Consider the following 20774-nt stretch of genomic DNA (forward strand, 5'->3'; position numbering starts at 1 on the left):
AAAAAATTAATGGAAAGGGAAATACAAAAGGAGAGACTACTCCAGTACAACCTAGATCATTGGGTGCTTCCCCTTAAGCTCATCTCATAGTGTATATTAATGCAGAGAGTCCAGACATGTCTATTTGGAGAATTTCTTTTTCTTAGTTATGGAAAATCCCTTATGTTTTTCATTGTGTGCAGTAACAAAATTAGAATAACACTTGCTTCTAGAAGACTCAAATTAACCAAAGGAATACATATGTGGCTGTTGAAAGTAGGAATGAAACAATTAGTCATGGAAACAATGTCAGCAGTTTAAAGCTCGGTAAATGTGTCTAATGGGGGGTTGTTTCACAGTTTTCTGGCCTAACCTTCACTTGAAATGTGACCTTGGTGTAACATCTTTCTTTATGGTGTGATATGCTGTATTTTACATAAGGCGGAAAGAGAGTTACAAAGTGATTTCTGTGACATCACAAGAATAGCAGATGTGGGGAAATTATTTCTTTGTCAAGTCGTAATGGTTCTGATTACAGTGGACGTGCAGTGCATTGGTACAGTGTAGGAGTGACCAGATTTTACTATGAACATGGCTGCCACCTTGATTTTGAGAATTGGAAATGTTTATTAAAATTCTGTTGAAAATTAGTTCACGGAATGTTCCCTTTCATAAGCTTTCAATTTATAAGTGAATATCATATTAGTGGCACTGAGTTCATTCAAGTTTCACTGCCCACAAGATGCCTGCAGATGACCCGCTCGCCCCCCCCCCCCCCCCACTGCGCAATTCCCCCCACCCACACGAGATGGTGTCAATACATGTTTAGGCCAGATTGTCACCTGTGCCACTCTTTTGCAATGGAAACTAGAACTAGGGTTTTATCAGGCCAGAGCAGAAATAGCAGCATGGACACAAGTCTCACAAATGCCTACACCCAAGAAAGACTTTATTTAGATGCTGCAAACAGGATGTTGTCCACACGGGGATTTATCACAATTCGGCAAGTCATCTCACCAGCTAGCAGACGATTGTACTCGGGGTCATGGTGGAGATGGATGAGCAGCGAATGTTTATGCAGTTGCTCCTTTATTTTCCTTTCCTCTCTCTCTGTGAAAAACCCAAGTCATCAGAGTGGAGTAATGTGTCATCCTGGGTCTTGCTGGCTCTATGATGCTATCAAACCTTAAACTGGCAAAATAGTGTAGCAAAATTTTATTGATTTATTTGGTCTGTAGCTCAGGAAAAGAAAAGGTTCCACTCAGCCAGTGACTGGAAATGACATTAAAAAAAAAAATTGAAAAATTGAAAAATTATTGTTCGGAGGGGATCAGTGGATGGCCTGAATGTGTGGTGGGCAGTATGTTAATGGAAGGGAGTTTCCCTATGTATATGAGGAGCTTAGCAAATCATGCGACATATTTGAATTCAAATAACCCAAGTAGTGCTCTGGGAATTTTGGCCCGCTAAACTCAAGAAAACCTGTGCCCCCTGAGAAATCATACACCTGAAAAGTACAATTTTCTTACTAAACCACTTCGCTCATCTATTTTCTTCGACCGGTGAACAGAGTTCTCCCATGATGCCCTGCAGTATCATATCTGCCATCTCATGATTGCTGATACTGGATAGTTTTCCATATCTCTGTGGTAATTGATGTAACTATGAGTCATGGTACAATGTGCTTGGCATCATGCCAAACGCTTGTGAATGCAGTGTTAAACTCCAGTGTGCCAGACAGTGGAATTCTTCAGGTGAATGTATCATAGATACTGTATTAGGTAAATGTTTATGAAAGACCTGGCATTTGGCCCTTTTTCAAACTGAAGTTTGATAACTTTCAAACTCAACTGAAGACCATCCTCTTGGTAGTTCCATCTCTCACTCTCCATCTCACTCTCTCCCGTCTGTCTGTCTGTTTGTCTGCCCGTCTTTCCCTCTTTCTGTTTCTCCCTCTCCCACTCAGCTCTTAATCTTCTTTCATTTTCTGGCTGTCTGTCAGTCCGTCTGTCTCTTGTAATCTTCCATTAGTGTGTTCAAATTTATGGCTGAATTTCCCCTTTCTCCCATGCTCAGCAAAACCGGACAGTTGAGCCGGTTGTCGCACCTCCGTGTCACAAGGACATCACAGAAGCTATCACAAATATCAAGGTCATGACACAGGTCAGTGAATAATGGCATCTCACTAATCATAACTGTTGTAAAATCAGGTGAAGTATTGTATTCTAAATATTCTTCCATTCAGTGTTGATTCAATCTAGTCTTTTTTTTTTAAATTAATGCACATGATTAAATGTGTTTTTAAATCAGACTGATATGTAAATGAGGGCTTCTCTTAATTTTGTATTGTTTTGATTCCACTATATTTTTTCCCTTCAGACTGGAAGAAAGGAGAATGAGGACTTGGAGAAATGTCCCATCTAAAATGTCTGTTTGTCTTTTAATCATAAACATGTACATCTGTTCCTCAAGAGTGAAAGGCTTTAGACTTTGCAATTACTCTAAAACCAGATATTATTGTGTGCATGAAAGTTTTGGGAAAGTAAAATGCATGCAAATGTTCTCGTCTACACAATAGGCCTACGGTGAATGCCTACGGTGGCAATTCGCAAAAGTACCGTACTGCAAATGTATCTGGTTTTAATACAGTATTCACAGTCACATAGATCTAAGTTGCGATCGTTTGTGAAAAGCACTTTTAATTGCTCTCAGTGGGCTGTGGACTGCGGAAATTCATGCCAGTTAAGGTAGCACCATCGGTCCATATTTCAGAGGAGATTTTTGTACATGCTACATAGAATAATTCGCATTGCTAATGCTGACATGATAGCCATTCTTCCATCATTTGGTCTGTAGGAAACAGAAGAGGATCTGAACAACCTCCAGCAGAAACAAGAGATGTTCATCTTTCAGTACCAGGAGAACCTACGCATTCAAGGTGTGGGGCCGTACCTGCACCTTTTCCTGTGCACTCAATGTGACCCTAGAAATATCTTTCTCCCACCCCCAAAATAGCAGCATTGTTTCAAGCAAAACTGCATTGGCAATCTCTGTATTCCAAGAAAATCCCTCGGGATGTAGTACATAGTATTTTGAAGTAACATACCAGAGCAAGTTCAACCAGACACTCGCTGTCAATTTGTTTGTTTGTTTGTTCATATGCTCAATATCCTCGCCCCCCAGATGTTATTTCAGATATGTTTCAGGTTGTTCAATCATTTGTCCCAATTCCTTTTATCTTGTTGCTAACATATGGTTATCAGCCAGAAATGTCAAATGGTCATGTCATTTGGTAGGGAGCATAGGAGTAGTTTGGCTTTCATGTCATAGGAGTAGATTCGCATTCATAAGAATAGAAATTCATCAGTCAGAAGTCAAAATCAAATGTCATTGTACTTTGGCTGCACGTATCATTTCCAGCAAATGAGATAAAAATGAGTGGCATGAATATGCTCTTATGGAGATGAGGGGACAGGTATTTAAAGCAAAGGTGAAGATGAGAGGTCTTAGAAGTTTCTTCCTAAAATGTCACCGCAGCCTCCGCATCTGTCAGGTATGTCCAGCGTGAATGCAATATGGTATTAAGAACTAGAAAAGCACTCTGAAAACACAGACCTTAAAAGATCAGAATTCCTTCAAAATTCTGGGATCACTACCAAAATTTAATCCTCTGTTCCTTGTGCCATTATCAACTTTTCCTGCAAGTGTCATCCAAATGTGTCCTCAACTTTTTTGAGTTGGGTGGTAGAAGGCTTAATGGTGCACCACGTATTCTTTGTTGGGTATGTATGTGGCCCTGAAAAGGGCCTACCCACTTCTGCCATTTCGGCAAACATGTTCTTGCCGTTTTCAAGACGATGAGTTCCAGTCATTAAGGATTACACAAGTACACAAATTTGATTGCAAGTATATGCACACAAACGATTCATTTAAACTGCACAGAAAGCTACTAGCATACACACACACACACACACACACACACACACACACACACACACACACACATAGACACACACACACACGCGCGCACACGCACACACACACATGATCAAACGAATACCAGAACACATACACACTTATACCCATATGTCATCAACATTCTACTACTGGAGTAGTATTTATCAGCTGATGAAGTGCACAATTCAGAGTGGAAATTGTGAAGAAATTTAAACATTTTGGATTTTGCACTCACCAAGAGTAGCAAAAAATCTGCAAAACTTTGATGTACTGCGAAATATTTGTGCATTTACACTAAGTTCTGATGTTGCCTGTCCCTTCACAGGTCGCCTCAACCAGCTTGCATCGGCGCCCTCGGAGGATGTCACACGTCGGTCCGAGGAGGTAGCTCTGAGGAAGAAAAAGGCGGATGTGGAACAGATGCTGCAGCTGGAAGCTCAGGAACTGCTGCGGATGAGACTGGTAGGCACGCTTTTCCCTCCCCTCCCCATTTCCCGAAAATCTGTGATTCAGTTGTTTTTTTGGTTTTTTTTCCTCTTTTGTCAGTGGGTGCCCAACCAGATAATTTGGCAAAGTTTGGGATAGTAAACACAGATGCCAACATTTACTTTTATTTTGCCAAAAATACTGCAGGTTTCATGGAAAACACTTTTTTTGCCCCAAATTGAATTACTACACATGTCTATTGCAGAAAATGTAAAAATACTGTTTTTGCACCAGAAATGTGTCTTCCAGTCCTTGGAAAACTGGGCCCTGTTTCATAAAACCCTTACCGCTGGACTTACCGCTCCTTTCTAGCGGTAAGTCTTCAAATTAGCGGTAAATTTTATAATCCTTGATGCTGATTGGCTGTGATGCCTAATTTTGACGGTAGTTACCATTGAAATTCAACGGTAAGTTTTATGCAACGGGCCCCTGGAATGCTGTTGTCAAAGTTGACATCCCTGAGTAAGGGATAAGCCATGACCAGGTACACCCTTGATATATCGTCTAAATTTGGTTTTCTATTGCCCCTTTAGGAAGAAAAAAAAAAAAAGAAAGACGATCCTGTTGATAGATCTCAACATGTGCTTTTGACTTATATGATTTAGAACAGAACATCCACATATTACATTTCTCTTTGAGTACTTCTAGATTAAATGACTTCTATAAAATGCAATGTCATGCTCAATCATTTGTCCTCAATAGAACCTTAATCGCATAAGGAAGACAATATTTCCTTTCAGGAAGTATAGGCCGGGGAGGTGTTAAAGAAGGAAAGGAAACAATCTCTCTTTTGTACCCATGCTCGGTGCCGAGAAGTTATGCACGCTATCACAGGTGTTCATAAATTGCTTTAACAAAAGACAGCACTTCTGTTTGAATATGCATCTCTCCTGAAGTACAACATACCTAGCCAGCAGCAGTTCGCTCTCCCCTTCAATGTTTCAGACAGCAATTGTGTAGTGTACAAAGAATGTAGGACACGTAAAGAAAATTAGCGAAAAGTTGTAATTCTTTAACTATAAAATACTACTATAATACACGAAAGCATGCTTAAGCCAATTACTTAGTTTGGGAAGATTTATCAGTGAAGTACTAAACCTGGCGAACGATATTATGCACAAATGTGTGCATGATGGTTGTATTTTAACTTTAGGACCCTAACCCTCCTTTATCAGTCCATGGATATTAATAGCCAGGAGATTGGAAGAAAAACTTGAAGTAGTTGTTCCATACAAAAAAAAAATTACCACCAAGTTCCAAACAGGATTTCAACATTTCCTCTGAAATACAGCTTAAAAATTGTTAAAATCAAGAACCTCTTCTTTTTGTCTCCATATCCAAACTCTATAGAAGAGCGGCTTGGAGCATAGAACATCAAAGCTTGTGAAATGCTAAGCATTCAATTGTCATGCTATGAAACCTTAGCATAAATTGCAAAGAGATTCTACTCCTTCTCTAACACTTCCCTGTATGGAATAAGCAGCAGGTTTCATTTACAGAGATACCAAATATTTTCTTGAAGTTTAACACACAGTGTCATGTGGTGTTTTTTTTTTATGTGTGTGTGAGTCCGCAATTATTGTTTTTATAGCAAATATGTTAACTTTCTTTTGTTGAAGTTGTATTTGGTTGGAGGGGGCAGTCAGAAGGGAGGTCAATTGTGCTCCTGCATAATTTACGTGTCAAGTGTTCAATGCTGGCCATACCAAGTATATAGAAGATTAAATGAGTGCTGAAAGTGCTGAGTTGTATGTCATCTTGTATCGTCATCAGGATCTGGCAGAGAAGCACAGGAGAACCCACAACAGCTTGAAGATCCTCCAAAGTCGGGTGCTAGAGGACGAGCTTATAATGTGGAAGCGGCAGCAGCAACTTTCTGGCATCGGTGGACCTCCAGAGGGCTCCCTTGATCAGCTGCAGTGCTGGTGTGTACAGCATTCGACCAAAGCTACAGATGCATTTGAATTTATTTTTTGCACACCTTCTCTACCTTTGTTTTGCCATGTAGGGGCCTGAATCGCTGAAAAGAATTCACCTTGAGAAGTGTATGGAGAATAGAGTTAGAAACCAATGTTGAGACAGACTGTCTCTGAATTGGATGAATGCCTCTCCATGTCACGGGTGAAGGACTTGAATCTCATTCTTAGTCAGATTTTTGGGTGATTAAACCAGCAATTGATGCAAATACTGTTTTCAAAATCAAGGTCATGCTCTGTGTTTACGTAGATTGTTTAGAAGGTGTTTTGGTGTGCTGGTCCATTGTAACATCAAAGATGTCTCGTGTTCATTGTGAAAATGTTAGCCTCGTATGGCAGGCAGAAAACAGCTGATTTATTTCCTTTGGTTCCATTTTGTTCTTCTTTCGTACTCCCTCCTACCTTTATCCTCCTTTCCCCTCCCTTCCTCCTCTCTTCCTCCTTCCCTTCCTTCCTCCTTTCATCCATTTTTACTTCCTCTTCCCTTCTTTCCCCTTCCCTCCCTCCTCCCCTTCTCTCTCTCCTCCCTTCTCCCTCCCTTCTCCCTCCCTTCCTCCTCTCTTCATCCTTCCCTTCCTTCCTTCCTTCCTCCTTTCTTCCCTCTTTACTTCCTCCTCCCTTCCTTCTCCTTCCCTTGTCCCTCCTCCCTTCTTCCACCCTCCCTCCTCCCTTTCTCTACCCTCGCATCCTCCTCCTCCCTCTTTCCCCCTTCCCCTTCCTGCCCTCCTTCCCCTTCCCTCCCTCCTCCCCGTCTCTCTCTCCTCCCCTCCCATGTCATCCCATCTTCCTTTTCTATACCTTTCATACCTGCCCAATGCCCCACCCCTCCCCAAAACAAACAAACAAACAAACAAACAAACAAACAAACAAACCATAGGTGTGAGTCATTGGCAGAGCTGATATGGCATAACCGGCAACAAGTGAAGAAGGTTGAGATGTTGAGGCAGCAGCTGCCCATCCCCTCCCACAACCAAGATCTCCTTCCAGAGCTCAACCGCTGCTTCATGGCTCAGCTCTCTACCCTCGTCACCAGGTAAGGGTGGCCATGACACCGCTGTTTCATCCAGTAAAGATAATACGGAGCTTTCAATTTCCACGACGGGGATATTCAGAGGGAAAAAAAATGTTCTGCGCTTGCGCAAAATCGCGCATCAAAGTTGATCTATTTATAACTCACGTCGTCTGGGTTTTCACTACGCGTTCTGGGCTATTTTTACATCCGCTCAATTCATGACATAGAGAGCTGCTTCATGCACCCATCATATGGGGGCGCCATTTTATTTCTTATAGGTTGCGTCGCTCCATAATCTAAAGATACTTTTCAGCATGACGCAGGGAGAGAGGAGAACGTCCAACGCAATCGTCGTCTCAGACATCCGCGCCGCAAATCTAAAGCTCTGTATTTTCTGGATGCAGGGAGTCAAGATGTGAAGTGTGCTGAATCCAGTGATAATATTTGTTGTATGGTATTGTAAGTTTGTTAACATTCTGCCAATTCTGTCAGTCATCTCTTAGGCTTTATCCAAGCAACTTGTTTTATTCACATTTAACACCAGAGAAGACAGTGATACGCTTGTGCAAAATGACTTCTTGTGTCATTGCTTAAGCCAGCCAGAACATGTCTGGTGATATTATTAGCTTGTGAGCTCCATGCTGTGTGATTTATTACAGATGTGGTAGAATACGTTGGAGCCAAATTAGCAGTGTTGAATTTAATTACGTTGTACAGTTGACATGGCATTCTGTGTGCCCATTTGTGTACCCAAATATACAAATGGCAGCTTAATCTAAATTTTGCTCTTTTTTTTTACCAAGGCTTATACTTACATAACATTTAAAAATACTAAATTGATTTACAAACAGCTTACCTGTTACTGAGGGGAAGGCAAAAACCAATAAAAATGGTGTAAACCATTTTCAAAGAGTTCTGTGAAATGTAAAATGATTTCTTGATTTAATAGTCTATCATCTCAAATGATGTTGGAAGAGAGGGACGAATATTAAGGGACCTGCAGGAATGTGATTATGTTTCCTGTTGCACTGCCTTCTGCAAGCATCTGACCCTTCTAGTCTGCCCATCTACTCCCCTCTTCCCCTGCAGTACATTCATCATTGAGAAGCAGCCTCCACAGGTGCTAAAGAAGGAGACCAGATTCTCAGCATCAGTCAGGTGAGATGTCCTCATCCTCTCTCTCTTTCTCTGGTGTTCATCAGGCATTTGAAGGCTGCCCTCTACTGGACATTGTTGTAGACTTGTTAGGTTCAATGGCCTCCTCTTAGGACATTGTTGTAGACATGAGTACAGTCCGACCTCTCGTATCCGGCCTGCCTTTATCCGGATCTCTCTATTATCCGGACACGATTTTGCTGGGATTTTTTTTTTTTTCAGTCTCATAATTATGGGGAAAAGGGGATTTCACTCTCAAACAAAATTCCTACTCAAATTCGCATGAATTGCATATTATTCCCAACATAATTCACATATATTCACATCAAGTTTTCATCGAAGTAAAATGCTTCTTATTACTAGAAAAGAAAGAGTTTCAGTGTACGCTACCTACAATACACGTGTAGGTTACATGGATCTACCATTTGGTAAGCAGCTGCGTGTATTAAACTTCGAGTCTCCCATATCCCGGCCAAATCCCTCCGGATGAGCGCTGGTCCCGACATTTGTGAAATGTGCACATTTGAATGTGAATGCCATTATGAGGAAGTAGTGTATAATTTTGCAACCCTGATTCCATATGTCTCTATAAGAATGCAACTGTTTGCACTTTGATTAGAGGGATGCAGTTCTTGGTATGGTGCACATTCTATTCACTGTCATTGTGTTGTATCATCAGAGCAAATCTACATTGAACACATCGTGATTTCTTGACTAGGTGAGATGACAAACCAGGGTTCCCACAGTCATGGAAAATCCTGGAAAATCCTGGAAAAATTTGTGGTCATGGAAAGTCAGGGAAAAGTCAGGGAATTTGGAAAATTTGTGAAAAGTCATGGAAAGGTCATGGAATTGCATTTACCTCTTGGCTATGGCAGCTTTCCAGTTTGTCGTGTCTTGCAACTCTCATTCTCTGTGATCATACTCTGCTATCATAATTGGTGTTCATGATTTCCATTTTTCCCAGTTTTGTGACATCCCAAATTCTACATAACTCCCGGGACATATACTAATGATAATAGATGTACATATCATGAGTAAGATAGTCAGTGGAACGGATGGCTGTGAGGGGAGGTAGAGGCCATCTTAACGTGTCTGATTTTGGAAACCGTGCCAGAAAGGAAGTCATGGAAAGCAGCAATTTAGTCATGGAATTCTGTTTTCAAATTTCTGTGGGAACCCTGTAAACCTGCCGTAGGTTAGGCTCCAGATGATTTTGCTGCAGACATCCTTCTGAGAGTGTATCTGAGCAAGATTGTCAGTGTTGCAGAATACTTGGTAAATTTTACTCTGTGCAAGTATCTTAAGTCCTGAAAACTGCATTTCTAAAATAAAACTATTGAAATAATTCCAAGGCAGAAATTACATCCATGGTTGCTTATAAGAGGCTAACATGTGCAAAAATGATGTTAAATCACAAGTTTTGAACATCACCAAAATGCACATTTCGTGCTTGGTGAGCACTGAGATTTTGTTAACCTAGGAGATGGGTATGTGGGTATGTAGAATCTCTGACTGCGATATTTGTCTTGAGAATAACTAATTCGTGAAATTTGCAACATGTGTTCTTTAATTTCATTTACCAGGCTGCTGGTAGGAGGCAAGCTGAATGTACACATGAACCCACCACAAGTTAAAGCAACTATCATAAGGTGAGGCAATTTCCAGCTGATGGATTTTAATAATGTTCTGTATGCAGAGCCTGATATGAATCAGTAGTTTGACAAATTTTTGTTTGATGACACAAGCTGCAAAATGTAAAAGTAAGATTTTTTTCCCCTTTTTTTTTAAAGGGAACATTCTTTGTGTATTAACAATTATTTGGAGGTATAAAATTTATTTGTCCCCGCCGAACGAGTTCGAGCAGGGGACTATGAAACGGGCTCCATACGTGTGTGTGTCTGTGCGTCCGTGCATCCGTGCGTCCGTCCGTGCGTCCGTGTGTGATCAAAATGTTCAATTTGCTACTTCTCTGTCATTTATGAGCCAATTTTGATTCTGTTTGCTTTATATGATAGCACTGCATGGGAGCTTTAAAACTTCTACACAGAATTTCAGTTGTGACCTTTGACCTTGACCTTTGACCTATATTGTACATTTGCTACAAAATGCTACTCCTTCGCCATTTCTAACCCGATTTCGATTCCGTTTGCTTTAAGTGATGGCACTAGGTGAGGGCTTCAAAACTTCTACACAGAATTTTGACCTTTGACTTCTTTGACCTTTGACCTTGATTTTTGACCTATATTGTACATTTTGCTACAAAATGCTACTCCTTCGCCATTTCTAACCCGATTTCGATTCCGTTTGCTTTATATGATGGCACTAGTTGAGGGCTTCAAAACTTCTACACAGAATTTTGACCTTTGACTTCTTTGACCTTTGACCTTGATTTTTGACCTATATTCTGCATTTTGCTACAAAATGCTACTCCTTCGCCATTTCTAACCCAATTTCGATTCCATTTGCTTTATGTGATGGCACTAGGTGAGGGCTTCAAAACTTCTACACAGAATTTTGACCTTTGACTTCTTTGACCTTTGACCTTGATTTTTTACCTATATTGCACATTTTGTTACAAAATTGTTACAAAAGACAAAGTTGTAAATCTGCTCAAGATGGAAAAATAAGAAACATATTGTGAGAGTCCTTCCAGTCTTGATGTCAGCAATTTGAGCCGCACAAACAAACAAATCTTCTTAAGATGGGATGAGATGATATCTGTATTAATTCACTTTTATCGAGATTAAGCATAATTGCAGAGTCGGAAGTCCTATTTCTGGTGATTCAGTTCATTCCCGGTGATTTCGTTTATGCTCCTAACTGTCAAAATCAGCCTTGTTGCAGGTATAACCTCTACTTGACTTGGACAATGCATTGTGTAGATTTAAGATAGAGCAAGATTTGTAGAAAGGGGGAAGACAGAGAAATGTGATATTTGAGGTTTGTTATCAAAGCAAGCATTATTCAATCAGAATGCCATCAAATTCTGTGGTAGAAAGCACTCATTTACTTGGTGATAGCATTGATCAACCTTTCATAATGAGCTGTTCAGGTAACAAAATTTAGTCTGATAATGTTGATGTGGAGAGTGCTTGCAGAGAAGTGGTTTTTGTATCGACTGATGTATGGATTTGAACATAAACCATACACCTGGTAATTTTATATCATTGAATATGACTGTGGATTGCTTCTTTTATTGTGTATATTGCCATTCTGTTTCAAGTAAATTGAATATTGACCTTTCTGGTACAAGTGGTTGCAAAGTACTCTTGTTGTTAAATGGCAAGGTTTATGATTACCTTGCAGAAATACATCAAAAGTTAAACACTCACACACACACATGAAAATATGACATTAGTTTCTCAGTGGCTTGAGTGGAAGTTGCAAAATTTGTAACAATCTCTATCTTTACATCCTTTTTAATAATTTCAGAGAAAAGTGTAGCAAATGACAAGGGGCATTTCCAACAAGTACTGGACTGATAAGGGCAATTCCACGGTAACTAGGACACAGGTGCCAGAAATTCAAAATGATATTTGTTTCAAACACCATACATTTTCAGACAGTACTTGAGTTGAAGTTTTAAGAATCATTATGTTTTTCAATAAAAGCGGCCATTTTGATTTTCAAAATGGCTGCCAAAATATGCCTACAACTCAATGGTGAAAAGAGTGCATTGTCGCATAACTTACTCTCTGTATATCCACTTTATTAGTACTCTAAACAACAATCTTTCATATGTGTGCAGTTACCAGAGAAGTCTTTTACCACACGATAGAAAAAAAAGCTGGTAGCTTTAAAGAATTTGATAAAAACTGTTAATTACTTTGATAATGATGGATGTAACGTCAGTTACCAAAAACAAGGAATTTTTAAGTTTATTCATCAAAGGAAGTGAGCTGTATGATGTAACTTGGGATTTCTAATGTATGCCCATATGCCTTTATTTTAATACCAGAAATAAGGATACTTGGCATACTGGAGAGTCAAAATGAACACTACAAAATGTGTAACGTCAGTTACCGAAACGTCATACACGAGTATGTAACGTCAGTTACCATGACAGTAATTATAACTGAGGCAAATTTTTTGACTTTTGGCCATTTCAATACATCTGGGAAGTCAACTTACAACAAAGAGCAGCAATCCCTTTCATAGGAAATGATGTCATTACCATGGTATGTCCATGGATATATTTTTTAAAATTTTATTTCTAAATTCATTTATTCATTCATTTACCATGATTATCTTTTTTTTTTTTTGGGGGGGGGGCTTGAGCTTTTGATTTTGATTCAGCACAAGTTTAAGGTTAAATCATCTGGAAGTTTAGTTTGCCACATGCAGTATATGCACTCAAATTAGTACATTCCCAGTCCTACGGGATGATAAAGCTACCAAAGTTTGTAGGCCTAATCAGTGACATGATTGCATGTTAACCACATTTTCTATAAAAATTTTTTTAAAAAAACTTCTGCACAGCTGTATACCAACAGTTTAACAATCTTCACCAATGTTTGCTTTTGCTGGCATTTTTTTTTCAGGAAGCTTAGTCAAGTTTCTACCTCAAGGCATATGCACAAACAGATATTTCTTCTCTTGCACTTAAATGTGTGGTGTAGTTAACATGGCTCATCTTGTATTATGTACTCATTATTGTTTGAAACTTAACACTGATGTTGCTCAAAGTGAGAGAGGATTCTATAGGGTTTTAAAAAATTGTTCATACAGTGTGTATTTGTTGATTACTTTATTCTATTCATGCAGGGACATTTTGTAATACAACACATGATAATTATGAACAGGAAGAGTTTTTTATATTGATTTTAGTATTCTTTCGTTGCAAAGTCCGATTTCTTGGTATCTCGAATGTATTTGCAAGCCGTGATATATCAGTGAAAAGGAAAAGAAAAACAGTTAAATTACTTCAAGCTAGGAATAAAACAATAATGCTCTTTTGACCAAAAAAAGCATTATTGTTCTTCTTCACAGAAAAATATTTAAAGTGCGACACTTTTCATTTAAATCAATTGATGATGGAGATCATCAGGAGTAAGATAAAGAAAAGAAGGAGAAATATATCACAATAGATTTCATACATATTTATGCATATTTATGAGTTGATACATGTTTTTTTCCCCATGACCTGGAAGATATTTTGATATTTTTTTCAAGCACAAAAATATCCATGTTTTGTGTAGTACTACAAGGTATTATGGGTGGAGCACTCTATGTAGATAAAAACTTTCCTGTTCATTAAAAAAACAAACAAACAAACAAACAAACAAAAAACGCCCTTAGTCATGTCAATATACTTGGAACTGCTTAATCTATTAATGGCTCTTTGTAATCATAAATGTTGAATAAAGATTAAATCTTCAGACAAATGTCAAGAAATATCCTCTTGTGCATTCACATTATTTTTGCCCAACTGTGCTATGGCATGGGGGGGGGGGGGTGCCCCCTAAGGGCCCACCCAATATCATTTGTGTCTTTAGATTTTGTTTTAATTTGTTGCTGTAGTTGCCTGGGATTGTCACTGGTACATTGCAGCAGTATAATAACCTGTTAAATGAATTAGTTCTCTGTAAACCCCACGGCAAAGTATGTGTAACGTCAGTTACTGACATGTTTACCTTTAAGTTTTCTTAGAACACAAAGAAAATGGACTGCTGTTTCATTTCATTGTGTTTTTATGACTGATGAACCAAGGTATGACTCCATATCAACCAAATCATTCTGAATGGTCAGAATTATGAAATATCACATAGCTATTCCCAATCATGATTTTGCATGTGTAAACCCTATGGCAAATGTAAGCGTAACGTCAGTTACGTAACGTCAGTTACCGTCATGCCTTCACTGAAATTGGCATGGTGGTAAAAGGAGACAACTAAAGTGCACATTATTTTGCACACCTGTTCCTAAGAACCTAGGTGTATTGCCATATTAAACACATAAAGGCTAAAAGTCAGGGACATGAGATAATTCCATTTACATCTACACCATAATTTCCCATGTCCTTTTTCCGTAACGTCAGTTACCGACACATTTTCACTTGCTATGTGATAAGAAATGCAGTTTGAGAGAAAAACTTTCCACCTATTTCTTCATTCTCATGAACTTATTCACCAATGCTAATTGCAAGCCCAAGGTGCTTTCATTCACAAAACTACAAGGTAAACAATTTCATGAAAATCCTTACGTGTAACGTCAGTTACCGTGGAATTGCCCATAAGTAGTTCCTTTTCAAGTGCTTCAAGGGCATTAAGTCATTTAAAAATTGGAGAAAGTTGTATCCCTCTCAACCCAGGTGTATTAATGGGTACCTTGCAACGCTAGGGTAATGATAATGGCAGGGCCCTCTGGTAGAACAGAGTCAACACTGAAGAGGCTACCCTGGATAAAGAAGACCATAACTATTAGTGTTGTTGTTGTTATGGAGAAGCAGAGTTGCATGGCTAATGTTTGACTTAAATTTCCTTTGTTCCTTGCAGTGAGACTCAAGCTAAGGCAGTGCTAGCCAGTGAAACCTCAAGTTGGGAGTAAGTACACGTTATTGTTGATTGGCCTCTTGAGACTCCATGGCCAGATTGGTCACACTATAAAGCTCTATACAAAAAAAAAAAGAAGAGTCATTTTGCTGTCTCAAGGCACTTGTCAGCATCTCCAAAGACTTGCTCCAAGACATGGTAGCAGCAAAATGCCATGGCTTCTGTATGTATGGACTATTCAGTGATAGAAAGATGGCTTTTGGATGCATTGAGTCATATGGGATACCTATAGCAGTGTTTTGGTATTATTTGCCCCACCCCATATGGAGTCATCCAACTTTGCCAATTCAAGATGTTCCAATGCTCCATCCATTGTATGTGTGTTCATATATAAAGTGAGAATAGATTCCCTTCCTTTTCATATTCTTTGTACTAAGTGTATTTTAACAGTTTTACTCATGTGTCGTCATGCATATACTACTGCAATTAAAGCAGCTGTAGAATATTTTGCAATATGTGTTTGTGACATGAATGTTCTACATAATTATTTGTGCGATAACTAATATTTTGATTCGTAAAATATGGAGCTCCATTCACAGACAAAAGCATAAATTATCTTATACAAGCAACTCTTCTCTCATAATAAAGTTTTCTTTCTTTCTTCTGCAAGTTTTTTTTTTTCATTATATTGAAATTGAATTATTGCCAAACAATAAAGTATATAAAGATCTACAGACAATAATTTTGGGACCTGAACTTTTACTTATTTGTAACTAGAGTTTGTTTGTTTGTATGTTTGTTTGTTTGTTTCTTACAACCACATTCTTTATAACAGGAGTGCACTGTCTCCTGTATAGGTTACGTCTTCTCTTGTAACAAGATGCTCATGACTAATGGAAAATGATACATTTTATTTTTTTTCATTGACAGTGAGACTAGTGGTGATATCCTCAATAACTGTGGTGTAATGGAATACCACCGAGAAACAGGGGTACTGAGTGTCACCTTCAGAAATATGGTAAGCCTGCTGCGCCACATGGCTCTGTGCTAGAAAGATTGTGTCCCTTTCTCATGTCATATCTTATGTGGTTACCGTTATTACTACCTGTAACTCTCATTTCTCAAGAAAGCCATTAAATTTTGCGATCACAATTGTTGGCATCAAGCATGATGAATACCACATTGGCACTGAGAAATAAAGATTTATGTTCCAAACATTTCATGACGTTCGCTTTAATGGTTCATAATGTGGCATTAGCCTTGAATGGATAACTCTGAGGATGATTCTGTAAGCACCATAACATACTACAAGGAAGAAAGACTTGTGTGCCTTGTCGTGCAATCTGAAGCGTTGCGTGCGTAAATATTACACCAAATGGCATCATCATCTCTTGAAATTTCTTGGAAAATAGGTGGGCTTGCCACATTAATCATCTGGCAATACAAAATTATGATATACATTATTTACTTTGGGATGTAAATCAATATGGGCTCCAAGTCTTATCAGGATTCAAAAGTAAAAGACTATCCTTGGTTCTTCCCCCTTCTCTTTCAGTAGCCTCAGAAAGTTAAGAATTCCCTTCAAGTATGACATACAATGTATGTACAATGTTTATTCTCTTTTGCATGTCTCTTCAAAGAATAATATGTACGCAAGCTATGTGTACAGACCGTTGGTTTCAATTCATTGATTCCTCAGCCAGCCATTTTTGGCTTTTTGAAAGATGTATCTTGACGTGCGCTGTGATGACCAGAGCTACAATATGTCCATGTGGGTATAATGAGAAATTATATTGTCCACTATCTCAATCTTCTTGCAGTCTCTCAAGAGAATTCGGAGAGCAGACAGGCGAGGTGCTGAGGTTAGTTTCTTTCAGGTCGTGTCTGTAACTCTCGATGAGGCAGACATTCAGCGTACCTGTCCGTCATGTTATGCTGATTTTTTTCTCACATTTTTGTCGGGAAGGTTGTTATGGATTGTGCACTTCCTGAATGATGTGTTTGGGTGGTTGTTGTTGTTGTTGTTTGCTTTGTTTTAGAAGACAAGGTTGTCTAGGCTTGTGTCATCACAGTTGTAATGAGAGTGTAAAATAGAGGTATAAACCCATGAGTCAGCATTAGCACCATATCAGTTGTGATCAATTGGTTCTCTCTTGTGGACAGAAAATGATGAGTATAACAGAGATTCAAATCTTGATTCAAGGTAAATGGCAAGAGCAGATGCTGTTAAAGGAAGAGATGACAGTTAATTGAGAATTAGAGTAATGGCAAAAGACATCAAGATGAGTAGATACTTGAAAGTGATGAAAATAGCAAACATGTTTGTGATGATGATAAGAGTAGCAATGATAATAATGATCATGATGATGATGGTGATGATGATGATTATGATGATGATATTGATGTAACACACGACATGTCCCCTCACGGAGGGTGCTGAAGGCGCTCACAATTCAATGTTCATAATAAGATACACAGTTCTACAGTGCCTTCACTCAGATGCAACATGCTCATCATTCACAATAATTGGGATGCCCTTTATCAGGAAGTGAGATAGCTTGAGAAATGGGCTGCACTTCAGAATAGAAGACAATTTTTAAATCTCTTTGGTGCAGTGGACATGTTTATCTTCATGAACCAGCTGTCGTAGGATTTTCAGTCTTTCAAGTCAACGCCACAGAAAAGCGCCCATTACCAGCGCAGTGGATTTACTTTGCCAACATTTGCCTGTCATTAACTTTTTTGCCATTTGTTTGTTGACCCCACCAGTTTGTGACGGAGGAGAAATTCACCATCCTCTTTCAGTCCCAGTTCACCGTGGCCAGTGGTGAACTTGTCTTCCAAGTGAGGGTAAGTTGGCCTCAGGCAGTGGGACTCGTGCATCCCTCTCTGGACGACATATTAGATAACTATGGATATGAGCAGAAATTGAGAAAAACAGAAATGACTTTACACGAAATTGGGCATTTCCACAGTAAAAGGGTGCATTTCAGGGATGTTGGTCTATTTTCTGTTTCCAATGTGCGTTACCCCCAATACAATGCAACCTTTTAGAACAGTTTCAGATGAGAGATAACTTTGCCCTAAAAGGAATGTATTAGAATTTTTTTGCCAAAATGATAGATTTGGGGTGAACGCATGGAACGCTGGACAGAAGGCTATGTACTAACATATGAAGGTCAAATAATTAATGCTCATTAAAGATTTGTTGTTTTTTGACTGAATGACCTAATATTGATTAGAAAAGATAATAACAGCACTCAAATTCTGTCAAACACTCACTATGTTTTATACCATTTCAAGACTTAGTGGTGAACATGGACAGACAAAACTGTCGCATCATTTATCAAATCGATGTTTTGATTTCTCCAACTGTGTGGTGCTTTATTTATGTTTTTTGTCAGAAGTTTTTGGAAATGCTAGTGGTCTTTGGCAGATGTAGATGCGGTATGCAGAAATATGCATTTAATGCAGCAGAGTTACACCAGTGGGGGCAGATTGTACTGTTTTACGTATCAGTATAAAGGAGAAATGCACTAAATAATAGTAAATATATTCACACATAATCGTTGATAATATAGCGTTGTTGTTTCTAATATATTACAATATGTACAAACCAGTGGGAGAGTTGTCCCGGTCTGACTTATGACTGATATCACTGCCTTTTTTTGTGTGTTTTGTTTGTAATATGAATTTTCAATCGACTTGTAAACTTCTAAATTTCTTTAATCATCGAATGTATTGATAGTTTTTGACTCCATGCAATGACAATGACAAGCACATGCACTTTTTTAGTTTTGTTTTTGTTGTTTTCAACAAATTTCTTGCTCTTCTGATTTGTCAAATTTCAAGATACTTGGAAAATTGTAATTAGGAGAATAACATTGGTTGTGGTTAACCATGGGGAAACACAGGTGTCTTACCTTTTCATATTCCTTGGGTGTTTTCTGGTAATTAATGCTTGTTTGGATTGGAAGAGGGTTACTCTCATTTCTGTTTGGTGAAAGTTGCCATCCAAAATTTGTAGAGAGTGAAATTGCCTGTGAATATTAACAGTTATCCTTCAGTCATGGGTAGTTTCCTTCTGCTTATTTTTTTTTTCTTTAAATGCTTTCCTTTCCTTTCTCACCTTGTACAATGATGAATTGAACAAACTGTGTGTTCTCTTGTGAAGTCAAGTTTAGAGATGTTGTGAAGTTTATGGATAGCAGCTCTAGACCCGATGGTACGAATGCAGATAGCAAAATTAAAATGAGTCACCTCTCTGTGGCTAGTTCTGTCTGGAACAAACCTTGCTAATTCAAAGTAGTATGCAGAAATTGCAGCCTAGAAGACAGTGTTGCCGAGTTCTACTTACTTTTGTCAAGTGAAATTGCGAACATTCAACATTTGCACAGGAGTGTCATATACTGTGATCATTTGCTTGCCTGTTTTTTCTCTGCTGCTTGCATTATCACTTGTGAGATCACAATGAATTCACTGTAAGCTTCTCTCTCTCTCAAAAAAAAAAAAATCTGTCACTCGGGGTCATTGTGGCCCTCAGTCATTGTTCACCAAGTCCCCTCAGTTAATGTCTAGAATCTCACTGTACTCACTCGTAGAGCTGCTACTCAAAAACAGAAGTATGAAAGGAGTTTCAAAAAAAAAAAACACAACACATTATTGGCTTATGTTTTGGTTTTTCTCTTTCCTTCCCACAATCCTCTGCTCACACCCTCATGTTCCTCATAAATTTGCATCCGTTATTTCAAACGTGAATTTGCCTTTACATGAATCCCTGACTTCCATATTTCATTTGGCAATAAAATTCTTGAAATTAATCCATATTTATCATGCGTTCATGACATGCATGATAACCCTATCTATCAAACTATGTGTCATTCAACTCGTTCATAACTGGCATAACTTCCAAACTATGATCAATTCTGTGAAATCATGTTTGGATTCTTTGTGTTTAATTTGTTCCTCTTACTATAATGTCATTTGTACGTTTTCACCTCGCCCATTCCCAACCCCCGATACATTGCTGGCATTCCATAGACCATGTCGCTTCCAGTAGTAGTTGTATCCCATGGCAACCAGGAATGCAATGCTCTTGCGACGATTCTGTGGGATAATGCTTTTGGCGAAACTGTAAGTGACAGACAATGCTTGGTGTCATCTGCCCTCGTGATCTGTGGAGCTTGTCCATTTGTTGTGTCGTGCATACGTGTGCATATGTGCATAAAAGTCATGGAATATCCATTGTACATGATGGCTGCATGTCCACCACATTACGTCGTGACAAACATTCTTCGTTTTACTTTTCACCTTGCTTTCATCTGCTTTACTTTTTAGTTTGGCCATGCCACTGCATGTTGTTGTTTTTTTTTTGTCAATCTAAATGTTTATTACCGTGAAGGTGCACAAACCAGACAAATGCTCAAATTTATGACCTCAGCCTGCAAGCTGGTGTCATCTTTCACTTGATGTTACTCCACATACCGATATTTTGGAAAAGCAGAAATTAAGATGCTGTGTAGATCTCTGGAACATAGTTTTTGTTCCTTGTGACATTCTTGGACAATTTGTTCAGCCTTCACAATTTTCTCACAGTGCTTTTGTAGCTCCTCAGCATTCATTTGTCTTACATTTGTGTGCCCAACTTGTTAATAGTGTATTGCAATCCACGTCATGTGAATGTGCGTGCTGGCTTATGATGGCTTCTCATTCTCC

The 20774-nt window shown here is 38.8% G+C and overlaps 1 protein-coding gene across 1 annotated transcript in view; it reads left to right on the forward strand.

Annotated features, from left to right (window-relative positions):
* LOC139734956 (signal transducer and activator of transcription 5A-like) overlaps positions 1-20774 on the forward strand; it is a 55450-nt gene that overhangs the window by 14171 nt on the left and 20505 nt on the right. Inside the window, exons 4-14 of the mRNA XM_071645733.1 lie at positions 2056-2142; positions 2836-2917; positions 4262-4398; positions 6196-6347; positions 7276-7431; positions 8500-8568; positions 10152-10217; positions 15063-15110; positions 15990-16077; positions 16880-16921; positions 17829-17909. Of these exons, the coding sequence (XP_071501834.1) occupies positions 2056-2142; positions 2836-2917; positions 4262-4398; positions 6196-6347; positions 7276-7431; positions 8500-8568; positions 10152-10217; positions 15063-15110; positions 15990-16077; positions 16880-16921; positions 17829-17909 (1008 nt within the window). The remainder of the gene's footprint in view (positions 1-2055; positions 2143-2835; positions 2918-4261; positions 4399-6195; positions 6348-7275; positions 7432-8499; positions 8569-10151; positions 10218-15062; positions 15111-15989; positions 16078-16879; positions 16922-17828; positions 17910-20774) is intronic.

Source organism: Diadema antillarum, unplaced genomic scaffold, assembly GCF_040938485.1.
Source record: "Diadema antillarum isolate AM-2024a unplaced genomic scaffold, OU_Dant_1.0 seq00000555_RagTag, whole genome shotgun sequence".
In the NCBI taxonomy this organism is placed as follows: domain Eukaryota; kingdom Metazoa; phylum Echinodermata; class Echinoidea; order Diadematoida; family Diadematidae; genus Diadema; species Diadema antillarum.